Source organism: Danio aesculapii, chromosome 20, assembly GCF_903798145.1.
Source record: "Danio aesculapii chromosome 20, fDanAes4.1, whole genome shotgun sequence".
In the NCBI taxonomy this organism is placed as follows: domain Eukaryota; kingdom Metazoa; phylum Chordata; class Actinopteri; order Cypriniformes; family Danionidae; genus Danio; species Danio aesculapii.
This window is the reverse complement of record NC_079454.1, coordinates 51,972,045-51,985,750: the sequence shown is the minus strand read 5'-3', so window position 1 is coordinate 51,985,750 and position 13,706 is coordinate 51,972,045. Positions and strand designations below refer to the sequence as shown.

The following is a 13,706-nucleotide window of genomic DNA, read 5'->3' as shown; positions in this document are numbered from 1 at the left end:
TATCCATATGTCTTTTTCTTTGGAAAATTGTTTTGGTGTTGTTTATATTTAATGCGAAAATTGTTAAGAGCAAATAAAAATATCTGATTAATACTGCAAAATGTGACCAAATAAACATGGTGGTTAGTTCTAATAATATAATAATGACAATGTAAAATTATAGGGACATAATTTAGCTTGAGCTGCTTCAACAGAATGGGAAAAGGTGTTTACAAATAATAGGTAAACGTTTTATATGATCAATACTGTTTTTGTATAAAAACCTAATTAAAAAAAAACAGAAATGGGAAGAAAACATTTCTTAAATGTAGATTTCTCCTTCTTTGTCTTATTATTATTCATTCATTAACTTTACTTCAGCTTAGTCCCTTTATTAATTAGTAGTAGTAGTAGTAGTAGTAATATTTGTACTACGCAGTAGTATAGTATATGATATTCTGCATTTGAAAATTAATTATCACACGTACAGGCCCATAGCAGAGTTTTATGAGTGATGAGTGGGGGGGGGGGGGGGGGGGGGTTCAGGTGATTCGAAAAGTCCACAATTTGTTCTATACATGAGCTCATTTGTCCTATTGGCTGCTCTGCCATCATAAATTGTAAAAATAATCAATCGAAGAAGGGTTTAAAACCAGGCAGAATAATCTATTGGCTTAGGCATGACTTCTGCTAAGCAGTTTTGATCAATGCAAACAATTATTTTTCATGACTCCAACATCCAACTGTGCAATAAAACTTATAATCCGCTTTAAGTGAAGTCATCTTTCACTATTAACTGTCATTCTAAATCGGAGGCACAGTAGCGCAGTAGGTAGCATGATCGCCTTAGAGCAAGAAACTCGCTGGATCGAGCCCCGGCTGGGTCAGTTGGCATTTCTGTGTGAAGTTTGCATGTTCTCCCCATGTTGGCATTGGTTTCCTCCGGGTGCTCCGGTTTCCCCCACAGTCCAAACACATGTGCTATAGGGGAATTGAATAAGCTAAATTGGCCGTAGTCTGTGTGTGTGTGAATGCGAGAGTGTATAGTTGTTTCCCAGTGTTGGGTTGCAGCTGGAAGGCCATCCGCTGCGTAAAACATATGCTGGATAAGTTGGCGGTTCATTCCGATGTGGCAACCCCAGATTAATAAAGAGACTAAGCTGAAAAGAAAATGAATGAATGTTGTTTTGAATCTTGGACCTTATTAATGACTATTAAAAAGGTGTGAAGTTCACCAAAGGTGGCCCATATTAAAGTGAATTTTATTTATAATCAGGTTATTGTTGTTATCCATTAATTTTTGAATTTACTTTTTTACAGGAGAGGCTAGAAAAATAGTCAAGCTCTGCATTATTATTACTATGTTTTATTTTTTATTATTCAATTCAGTTCAATTCAATTCATCCTTATTTCTATTGCACTTTTACAATGTAGTTTGTGTCAAAGCAGCTTCACATAGAAGTTGTTGTAAATGTAAACTGTGTCAGTCCAGTTGTCAGAGTTGAAGCTCAGTTCAGTGTGATTTAATTTTCACTGCTGAAAATCCAAACACTGAAGAGCAAATCCATCGATGTGCAGCTCCACAAGTCCCAAACCAAGTAAGCCAGTGGTGACAGTGGTGAGGAACAAACTTCACCAATTGATGAAAGTGAAGGAAAAAAAAAAACCTGGCGAGAAACCAGGCCCAGTTGGGCACGACCCTTTTTCAATCTGGCCAAACGTCTTGTGCAGAGCTGCAGTCTAGGCGCCGGAGGCTGGAGACATCCATCGTGGAGAAGCTGCAGGTGTGAGTAGGTCACCGGCGGGTGTTCAGGCTGGCCCACGGGATCAGTGCGGAGGCTCGTCTGTCACTGGGGTCTTTCAGGAATCAATCTCATGCTCTCCACTCCTCCATGACCACCACGGGATCTGCTCAGGATACGGCCTGGTCCCGGATTATGGAGACCTTGGCATAATTCAATGGACAAATTCTGACTGAGGAAAGTTGAATGTGCTGGCCAGTTTGTTATTTGCCTTATAAATGACAATAGGCTAAATTTTTTAAACCAATTCATTTTTTGTAATGATATATGATGTAATACATATGTATTTTAAAAATACCTAGTTTTTATTCTAAATATTTAGGAAATATTTTTGATACATCAAAATATGTGGTTATGATCACCATCCAATAAGCTAATCCAGCAAAAATAGTGCTTAAAATGTCATTAAAATGCAGTGTTTCTCACAATTAAATAGAAAATGGGGCAAATAACTGCAAATCCGAGGCGACACGGTGGCTCAGTGGTTTGCAATGTTGCCTCACAGCAAAAAGGTCACTGGTTCGAGCCTCGGCTGGGTCAGTTGGCATTTTTGTGTGGAGGTTGCATGTTCTCCCCGTGTTGGCGTGAGTTTCCTCTGGGTGCTCCGGTTTCCCACACAGTCCAAACACATGCGCTATAGGGGAATTGAATAAAGTAAATTAGCTGTAGTGTATGAGTGTGTGTGAATAAATTTGTATTGAATGGTAAAACATATGCTGGATAAGTTGGTGGTTCATTCCGCTGTGGCGACCCCTGTCGAATAAAGGGGCTGAAAAGAAAATGAATGAATGAATGAACTGCAAACCTTTTACCAAGCTGGCTACGATACTGTCAAACGTGTATTATAATCAAACGTGTAAGCAGTAACGTAATGTGTGAAAAAGGCAGGTTACACTTGTTCTACACGTATTTGTACAACGTTAGCGTTTGTTGTTGTCCGAATATCCTAATATTATATCTGCTTATGGCTTTGTTATTCGCTTATTTTGTTCAGCTTTTAAAAAAAATCAGAGGTCTTTTAAGTTGCCCGTTATTTTCCCAGAATTCCACTTCACCGGAAACTGTAGGTCCGAGTGCTCGTTGCTTTTTACTACGGATCCGGTGAACTTTCCGTGCGAGAAGCGAGTTGATATCGATTTGGTTTGAGTGAGTACCATTTATTAACGTATTAGGCATCGCTTTTAGTTCATATTTCCATAGTCTCGCGCTGGACTTCGATTAAATGAAGAAATCCGCCGAGAGAGGTCAAAATAAAGGCTTTTTGTGAGCGTTAGCTCGTGGCTAGCTGTTGCCCGGTCTGACTGAATTGATTCCCGCTGATATTTTCTAACAACCCCGGTCAAATTATAGCCTCGAAATTAATATTTGCCATAAAAGCTACGTGATATAAGAGTGTAAGCTTGTTGGCTATAACATAGGTGTTTATTTGTTTAGCTAACGTCAATGGTTGGACACGTTACCAACGTGAAGTCGGCCTTTGAATCGATGTAATGCATTTCGTCTGATTTCAGGTGTTTCGGTTCATCTCCGCTTAATTTCAGACCATCAACATCATTTCAGATCGATTTTTCAGTCCTTGCAACTGATTTCAAGTTGATTTCAGCACTTTCGGTTTGATGGCAGGTGTTTTAGCTTGATGTTGTGCATATTTAAATGACATTTTATTCATATTAAAGTGGCTTTAGGTCTTTCAGATTGATTAGTTGAGTTTTATTTCAGACCTTTCTACTGAATTTAGGGTTATTCTAAGCTGTCACTTGATCAAACAGCCTGAAATTAGATTGACTATTCTTAGATTTTTTTTCTGTTGGTGTTTTTGTGATTCTCTTATCTTATTTATGCACTATTTAACCACCTTTATGCATTTTTTACACCTATAGTAATTTAGGTGCTACGAAATGAATTGCAGCTCTAACATAAACATGAAAAAAAAATTGTTCATTTAAAACTGTGGTGGTGTTTCTGTGCATATAAAAACAATAAAACTCTTAAATCTTTAAATTTTAGTTATTGCCATCAACCTATCAAAGATGTAGGTGCTTTTTTTACTTGAGTAAACCAATGCACATTGACTGCAACCACTATGTTATGTGTTAAAGTCTATACAGACTAGTGCTGTCGTGATACTGGAATTTCCAACTTTGATACGATGCCTTGAAAAATATATGTTTCCGATACCATGGGGAACTAATTCTGCAACATTAAAAGCAGAGATGCCCAAACTAGGGCCTGCAGGCCAAAGTTGGCCCATTGATTTAGCCCACCATCTCATCTGAAAAGAGAGAAAGAATGATGGTCAGGGGTGAATGATTTTAACAGAGATTGTCATTTCTATTTTTAAATAACCTCTTTTTTTTTTGTTTGTTTTATGAATATCTTGTAAAATGTAAATTCTGTCATTCGACAGATAGAGGACAATGCAAAAGACATCTGCGAGCAAATCAAGGCAAAATTAGATGCAGCTTGACTAGTATAATTCAATTCTGTTAAAAATGAAATTGTTTTTACTCAGACATTTCTACTGAATTTTAGGGTTATTCTGAGCTGTCACTTGATCAAACAACCTGAATTTAGATTTATTATTCTTAGATTTTTTCAGCTGGGGTTATTGTGATTCTCTTCTCTCATCTTATTTATGCACCGTTTAACCACTTTAATGCATTTTTTTTTTACATCTATAATAATAATAGCAATGTAGGTGCTATGAAATGAAAAGGTGCTCTTTTATTGTTAATTTAAAACTGTGGTGGTGTTTCTGTGCGTATAACAATAAAGCTTTTGAATCTTTCAATTTTAGTTACTTGCCATCAGCTTATCGAAGATGTAGGTATCGTTTTTACTTGAGGAAAACAATGCACATCAACTGCAATTGGCATTTTAAGTGTCAAGAAAGTCTATAGGGACTAGTGTTGTCACAATAGTGGAATTTCCAACTTTGATACTATACCTTGAGAAATATCGATGTTTAATACCATTTTCTATACCGTGGGGGACTAATTCCATAACAATTAAAGTATGTCAATGAAGTAAATAACATATAATGCTTATACCAGGTATGTCAGCAGTCCTTGGGTCCTATTATACACATTATACATGTGTATGGTATGATTTGTTGCTATTTTCTGAAAAGAACAACCATAATTTTCACGTTTTGTGCCACGTTGTTTAAATAGCAAATTCATTTGCGCCACTTTGCGGACTCATGAGTGTGCCGGTCTTAAAAGGAGGAACTAAAAGCTGCTCTAAAGTCCTGCACAGAGTGCGTTAGGACTAAGACACATTACACATTGCTTAACACACACAGGACGTACAGCAATACATAAATATCTTTACATATGAAAAAAAAAAGAATTAAAATGTTACAAAAATTATGATTTTCTACACAAATATAAAAACCACTGCCTTCATCTTGGGGGGTTTTCAGTTCATGCCAATTTGTATAATGTTATTATTATTAGCAGTATTATTTATTACATGCGCATTTATGTTTGTTTTAATAAAAACTAGTTTAGATTTCTCCATCTGTGGGGGTTGTGGAGACGTCTGCATCCCCATATGGGGCGTGTGTTTGGATATAACTCAGTTTTTTGACCACACTTCATTATTATTGTTCATTTATTAATTTGCTGGAAATTAGAACTGAATATAGAAATAGTTTTGAAACAAATCTTTGCGCTTAACAAACTAAATTTAATATGTAGGCTAATGGATGTACGTTATGCTCAAACACACCCGGAACTCATTAAGAGAATAAGCACATGCCTGTTAGACCATGTGCTGGGGTGCAGAGTGTATTTTCCATCCATACAATAGCAAAAGTGGATTCAGACATGCCCTTAATCCTTTTGCGCCATGAGCTTTAGACTTTGCACCTAGATCGGTAAAATGGAGCGCTTTAAGTTTAAAAAACAATAAATTATAAAAACAAAAGCTAAATTAGTGAGATCTCATCTTATTTTCTTATTAAAACAAGTGTTAACTTAATATTATTATTAATTGTTCATCTCCCTGCTATTGAGAAGAGAGAGCAAAGCCAATATCGTTACTAATCGAAAGCAAGATTGTATCATCCTAAATATTTCAGTATCGATATTTATCAATATTTATGACAACGTTAACATAGGGAGAAGAAATCACCTGTGGCTCTTGATATTACATTGAAGTTTCATGAAGTAAAACAATGACGTTATTGAGGATGTACATTGAGGTCTCACGAGTAAAGGAAGTAAAACAATTACATTTTATATAAATTATATTTAAATCATAATTTACTAAGCATATTAAGCTTATTATTGTAGCACATGCATTGAAATGCTCTTTGGAAAAGCCCTGCAGTCATACTGGAGATTTACAAGGCTTTTTGAAGTTTTATGACATAAAATAAAAATGATATTGCAATCACGTCAGTGTTGATGAAGATATATTGATCTTTGTTTAATAAAAGGGGTGATGACTGGAGCATGAGTCCATGAATTGTGTATTTAGGCGGAGGTCGTTTGATAGTTGTTTAAGTTTGTTGTGACTGCCAAGAACAAACATGGCTGTTGATGTGTGATTTTGATTTGATTTATTTAGTTTCGAACAAAGTATCATACATAAAATATCATTAACAAAAAATACATCTCAACATGGTCGAAAATGGAGTGGGATGAAGCACTAGCTTATTATTTTCCCACCCCATTACCACATACATCATTCGTCTATTACTTAAACTTATTTCTTCCTTAACTTATCTCTTCCTTTCACATGAATACATTCTATCCTTTTGGCATATCCATGAACATGTAAAGAAATTTGGGAGTTTATTTAAGCTTTGAACGGGTCAGTCACACAAGTAAGCATTAATATTTGTTTTCTTTTGGCACACAGTAAGTTTTTGTTGCAAATGTGTTTGAAATGGTCGCACTGTAGAGCCCTGAATGCATTTATTTGCAGTGATTTTAATACAATTTCTTTCCTCCACTTCAGGTGGGTGTCCTGCCCAAGATGTCTTTCCCTCCTCATCTCAACCGGCCACAAATAGGCATCCCAACGTTGCCTCCAGGAATCCCTCCACCACAGTTTGCTGCATTTCCACCAACAATGCCTCCCGGTAATATAGATAAACTACTAGACCTATCATGTAGACCAGGGGTTCTCAATCTCGGTCCTGGAGGGTCGGTGTCCTGCAGATTTGAGCTCCAACCCAATCAGACACACCAGGGCTAGCTAATCAAGCTCTTTTGCTGCTGTCACACTAGCGTTTGAGCATGCAAAATGCTATGGTATGGTGCTGCTAAAAGGGGCGGGATTAAACATTTTAAAAAAGCGAGCGATTGGTTCATATTTTACATTTCTGTCCAGAGAGGTCATGTTTTCATCTTCGATTCGTCTCGCGCAGTTACGTGATGTGATTTTGCAGGTCAGAGTTCAACATGCTTGAAATGCAGCGAATTGCAAAACTTGTCGCAAGAGCTTGCGTTTTTGGTCTGTTGCATTGGTGTACGTATGAATGGAAGTCTACAGGGTAGGGATACACCGATATCGCGAGGGGGTGGGGGGACAAGTGTGCTTTGGCCCGGTTCAAGGCAACTGTACATAGTTTAAGTACACCCTAACTGAAGGCGTCAGATTTTGATACAACACCTGAGCATTGAGCACAGATGACTTCATGAAAAACACAGTGTATAATATAAAGACAGAATGTGACGAACGGTTAAGAACCCCTATGCTGGATTCAGTGTCTGGCGCACCTCTCCCCGGTGCTGCTGTGAAGGCTCTGTCGGCTCTGTGTGTGTGTGTGTGTGTGTGTGTGTGTGTGTGTGTGTGTGTGTGTGTGTGTGTGTGTGTGTGTGTGTGTGTGTGTGTGTGTGTGTGTGTGTGTGTGTGTGTGTGTGTGTGTGTGTGTGTGTGTGTGTGTGTGTGTGTGTGTGTGTGTGTGTGTGTGCGCGCGCGCGCGCGCGCGCGCGCGGTAATAGCCTGAATACAATCTTGTCGGCGCCAGTGGTGTAGTGGTTAGTGCGTCGACACATGCACTCCGGTGCTCACGGCGACCTGAGTTCGATTCCACCTCACGGCCCTGTGCCGATCCTTTCCCTCTCTCTGCTCCCCATGCTTTCCTGTCAATACTTTTTACTGTCCTATCCAATAAAGGTGAAAACCCTGAAAAAAATTATAAAGAAAAAAAAAAACTGAATACAAGCTTACATCAACATGGCAAGCAGTGCATAGATAATAACCAATAATCATATTAGATTACAAACAACCCAGGGTGTAGTTTAGCACGTGTGCATCGCTGCTGTGATGTTTACACGTATAATATTTTTCCCGAGGTGATTTAAAGCAAAATACACAATGACACTCTATCAAACACATCTACAATAAAAAGGAATATGCTTCCTTACAGAGTTATTAACACCCAGCAATACCACACAAAGATTGGACAGACTTTGAAGGAAAAAACAATGTGAGGAAAGCTCCGCTATAGTGCACTGGAGAAATGCGCGAGGCAGGCACTTCTGTACAATTACGTAATTTATTGGCTTAAAAATATCAGCCTAATTTTGACATCAGACCGATAACGATAATCTTTAAAGTAGCATTTATCGGCCGATAACAATATGGCCACCGATATATCGTACATACCTACTATAGGGCAAAAAGCACAGTGTGACTGCAACTTTACTAGGCTTTCTATTAAAATCCTTGCAGGTGTGTTGAGGCAAGTTGGAGCTAAATTCTGCAGGACACTGACCCTCCAAAACTAAGTTTGAGAACCCCTGATGCAGACGTTGTGTTAGCAAGAGCAAAGTCATAGAATTGATTTGGAGAGAACGTATACTGTTAAAATGTAGGGCTGCCCCCGACTAAAGATATTCCTAGTCGACTAACACTCCTGCATTTTAGCGATTAATCAAATAATCGTCCATTTATGATGTTAATATAATAACTTGCGTATATACTAGGAATATAGTCCAAGTTGAAGTTTAACACTTCCATATGACAGAAAATGCTAAAGCATGATATTAGCGCATTCAAAACGAAAATTAAGCGCTTAAAACGGAATAGTAAAGCGTTTAAAGTATACAGTGCTTACACACAAAAATCAGTGGCCGGAACGTTATAGGCTAATTATGACATAAAAACAGCAATCAGACTGCCTGTGCATTTTAATTATTTATTATCAAAAATACAAACTGTAACAGTTACATGTCAAACAAACAAACAAACAAAAAAAAAAACAGTTTTTAATAAAATAAACTAAATTCGTTCTTTAAAATAAATCAAATAAACTTATTTTAATTTTTCAAACTTATATAATTTTTATATTGTTCAAAAGGAAAATTAACAAAAACGAACAACTTAATAAATGCACATCGCACAACGCCAAAACTTAGAACAAAAAAGGCGGCGGCAAACAAATTAACAGCCTAAATATTTGATTAAATTGTTTACTACAACTATATTTAAGACAAAATGTGGAACAAATAATTTAAAGAACACTAATACAAATAAAAAATATCAGAGCAAAGCCACAAACTGCCATTAGGACGACGGATGAGTCTTGACTTGAAACAACAAATTAAAAACATCAGACTAATTTTTCTAACAGAATAAAAAACAATTTCTGCATTATATAAAAACGAAAAAATAAAAATAATATGTATTTATTTATTTGTATAGCCTACCCGATATAAAAAATACCCGTTTTTTATATATATAGCCTAACGGATAGCAAACAGAAACACTACAAAAAGGAAATTAAGCATTCTTACCTAAGCTTTCAATTCGATTTTATTTTTTTCATATTATGCGAGAGGAACACCAGCTTGTCCACATTGCTGGGAAGAAGGGAGCTTCTCGACTTGTTCACAATGAAGCCGGCCTTTGAAAAGATGCGCTCTGATGGAGTGGATGTGGAAGGGATACAGTGGAGGCGTTTAGCTGCTTTAGCGAGCTTTGGATATCGATGTTCATTTTTTAGCCACCATGCCAATGGTCCCGAATCAACCTTTGTTTTATCTGCCAAGTACATTTTTAGTTCATCCTTCTCTTCTGCATGCTCCTCCTCATCAATGGCCATAAGCATGGATATCTCGGCCTGCTTTTCCTTTTTCGGTTCGGGCTCACCCTCCTCTGCTGGGCTAATGCTGCCATGCTCGCTTTCTGGCGCAGATTCTGTAGATAAACTTTCTGCCAGATCCGACACTGTGGAGTACGCATCTTCTCGTTCGTGTTGGTCAAAGAATGACAAGCTCTTAAAACGTGGGTCTAAGACAGCAGCTTGTATATAAATGCTGGTCGCAATATTTTCCGTCATTTGCCATCTCGTGTCGATTTCTTTTGCTAGTTCTGTCTTTAGTGCTTTTGTGGTGGGACTGTCTTCGTTGCGCAGCACCAAATGGCGTCTCTTCATGTTTATTAACATGGGCAGTGTGGCAGATAGGGATGCGTTTAAATCCTGAGAAAGCAGCTCAGTGAGAGTGATCATAGGCTTTAGCACTGCTACAGTGTCCTCCGCTGTCAGCCAATGTGCTGTTGTGAGATCTAGGCCTCGTTCAGACCGTTTGGTAATTTCAGGGTCTGACAGCACAGCTGTAACTGGCCATCTCTGTTCCAAGAGTCTCTCCAGCATGAAGTACGTGGAGTTCCATCTTGTAGAGACATCTTGGATAAGTGTGTTCTGCAACATTCTGCTGCTTCTGTTTATGAGTCAGAGCTGTTGTAGCCTTGGTACTTTTCTTGAAATGCCCTACAAGGCGTCTAGCAGCAGCGATGCATCGACATATGGGGTCAGTTTTAAGAGCCACGTTTATGCATAACTGTAACGTGTGCCCCGCACAACGGACGCCCTTCGCATTACCCCAGGATGGATCATTAGAAATCAGTTCTGTGCACAACACCATATTAGCGGCATTGTCATGTACGACTGCTACCCTCTTTTCTCCAGGTATTTTAAATTCTTCCATCACTTCACTGAGTCGCTCTTTTATATTGGTTGCTGTGTAGCTCTCCTCCAGCACTTTTGTTTCCAACACAAAAGAATGTAGTTGCCAATCTTCAGACATGAAGTGTGCAGTAACGGTCATGTAACCCTCACTCTGGATAGAGGTCCACGTGTCTGTTGTAAAGCTGACTGCTGTACAACTTTGTATTTTCTTAACAAGAATTTCTTTAGTCGTGTTGAACTTGCTTGTTAAGCCATGCATTATTGTGTCGCGTTTGGGAATGGTGTAGCCTGGTTCGAGGAATTTAAACATTTCTTTGAACCCGTCACCACGGACAACGTTGATTGGTCTCATATCAAGCGCAATGAAATCGACGATTTTCTCTGTGATTTCTCGCTTTCTTTTCTCACTTAGAGGGGGTCTCAAAACTAAACTCTGCTGCTTCATTGTTGACTGCGAAGTTGAAGCGCACGACGCCATATCATCGCTGCTATATTGTGGATGAGCCTAGAGACAAATGCATGTCAAAAACCATGAATATGATTTAACTTAACAGCGCAAATGTGTTTATATCCTTATTGTTAAAACGAGGGGCCATGTGAGGTGGTTAACGTTACTACTTACATGTTTTAAATGATAAGACATATTTGATGTTGACGAGTGATAGGCAAATGTTTGCCTGCAGAGTTTGCAAACAGCCTTTTTAGGGTCGTCCTTCGCCTTTTCAAAATGATCCCACACTTTGGACTTTTTTCCTGACATAATTATTAGCGTCAGCCAGACACCTCTCCCACAAGTGCGCTTTGGTATACCGTGAGGCACGAGATCGCGTTGATCTCTCGTTGCTGATGTCATACACTGACTGCGCAGCCCTTGATTGCGTAATTTCACGTGATTTTTTTTTTTTTGCAACTAACCGACTAATGAAAATGTATTCGACCAAGCCCTCTTCATATCGACTAAAGTTTAGTCGACTATTTGGGGGCAGCCCTATTAAAATGTAAAGTTTTGTAGGCCGTTCACATATTGCGGCTAAAAGAGCATGGAAAGCGTAATGCGTGTTACTTTTCTTTATCAACTTTTCTCAAAGGATGACAAACTAAGAAACTAGCGTTCTGAAAAGTTGAGATGTTTTTAACTAGGTGTGCCTGGAAAAAGGAAGCCACGCACCTCCATGGGAAATAATAAACTTGTTTTTGCAAAAGAAGCAATATGTGAAAGCCCCCCCCAAGTTGTTTGAATGATCACATATAGCAAAAACATATGTAAAATCTGATCGCAATGAAAGTATTCAGTCAGCTGTTATTAAACTGTCAGCTGTCACGGATTTGGTCAATTCTAATGGCAAGTTGTTGCTTGAATATTCAAGTCTGTCTAATTTCTTTATAGCCATGCTGCTAAATGGGCCATTATGAAGTTAATGGGTTGTTTGACACCTTTAATGTAGTTTTTTTTTCAAGCTAGATTAGAGACTGTTAATTCTTTCCTTTGCTAGATATTCTTGGGTTTGTATTAGAGCTGCACTATATTGGAAAAAATGGACATTGTAGTTTTTAAATTTTCTGCGATTGTATTTTGTGATATTGAGTATAATTGTACCAGATGAAATGATCAGCTCTTTTTGGAAAGTATTCATAATTTTAGAGGGATTTTTTTCCCAAAAAGAGCTATTCATTTCATCTTGTACAATCATACAATATCGCAATGTGCATATTAATCCAACCACAAGCATTGATAAATACACTTGAGCAAAAATACAGAAGAAATAAACTCTGCTTTATTGGTTTTGTGGGAGTCTAGTGTCTAGTAGCAGTATTCAGGTACACAAATGAATAATTAAGTGTAAAATAACACTGTATAATGTTCATTTTTATATATACATTAATACAATTTATCCTTATTAAACCTACAAGCATCTTTTGTTGTGCCTGAATGTTTTAAACTTGGTTGAAATGCTCACAGTCTCAGGCCTAAATAAACGCATGCTAATGTTAAACATTTTGGTAACTTTATGGTTAATCTTTGCAATGATTGTATAAGTTTTCACCTGTGGCTCCTGGTCAACTATAATCCCAATTGGACTTTGCAGTTTCTGTGATTTTTTTTGTGAAGCTGAAACCATATCGATATGTGCATCAATGGATTTGCTCTTTTGTGTTTGGACTTTCAGCAGTGAAAATTAAACCACACTGAACTGAACTGAACTTCAACTCTGAAAACTGGACTGACACAGTTTACATTTATTAGAACTTCTGTGTTAAGCTGCTTTGACGCAGTCTACACTGTAAAAGTGCTACAGAAATAAAGATGGATTGAATATGTGGTGCATCCCTAGTTTATATTTGGTAGTATGTTGAATAATGCAAATCGCTTAATATAAGTTGTGATTTACACTGATGCATGTTGTGTTTGTCCTCTTTAGGAACCCCAATGATTCCTGTCCACATGGGGATTATGGCTCCAGCCCCTGCGGTAATATTCTTTTATTCTAAAATAAAAAAAATAATAAAATAATTACTAATATGTATTAGTTTGGCCATTTTAAAAGTACAGTTTACCCCAAAATTAAAATTCTGTAAAACACTACCTAACAAAAAACAAAATACACCTATCCAAGTTTTAGGAACAACAAATAATCACTTGACTTCTAGTTAATCATTTGGTTTCAGAAGTGGCTTTTATGAAAGGCAAAGGCCTCTAGATGAAGCTTATTTTACCACAATAAAATATGATCATGCCTTGATTTTTAATTATTTAATGAGGACAGAAAGGTCTGACTTTGCTTAGACAAAAGTCTTGTCACTGAACCTTCAATAATGTCCAGTATAGAATATGTGGTCATGCTGCAGTGGAAACAGAATGAATATTGTGTCTGACTCCATCATGAGCTTGGAGGACTGCATCCATACATCTCTGCAATGACTCAAATCACTGATTAATAAAGTCATCTGGAATGACAAAGAAAGCGTTCCTGCAGGACTCCCAGAGTTCATCAAGA

The 13,706-nt window shown here is 37.7% G+C and overlaps 1 protein-coding gene across 1 annotated transcript in view; it reads left to right on the top strand.

Moving 5' to 3' along the window:
- The first annotated feature begins 2,844 nt into the window (after positions 1-2,844).
- rbm25b (RNA binding motif protein 25b) overlaps positions 2,845-13,706 on the top strand; it is a 44,068-nt gene continuing 33,206 nt past the window's right edge. The window contains exons 1-3 of the mRNA XM_056480813.1: positions 2,845-2,927; positions 6,750-6,873; positions 13,131-13,180. Of these exons, the coding sequence (XP_056336788.1) occupies positions 6,768-6,873; positions 13,131-13,180 (156 nt within the window). The 5' untranslated portion in view covers positions 2,845-2,927; positions 6,750-6,767. The remainder of the gene's footprint in view (positions 2,928-6,749; positions 6,874-13,130; positions 13,181-13,706) is intronic.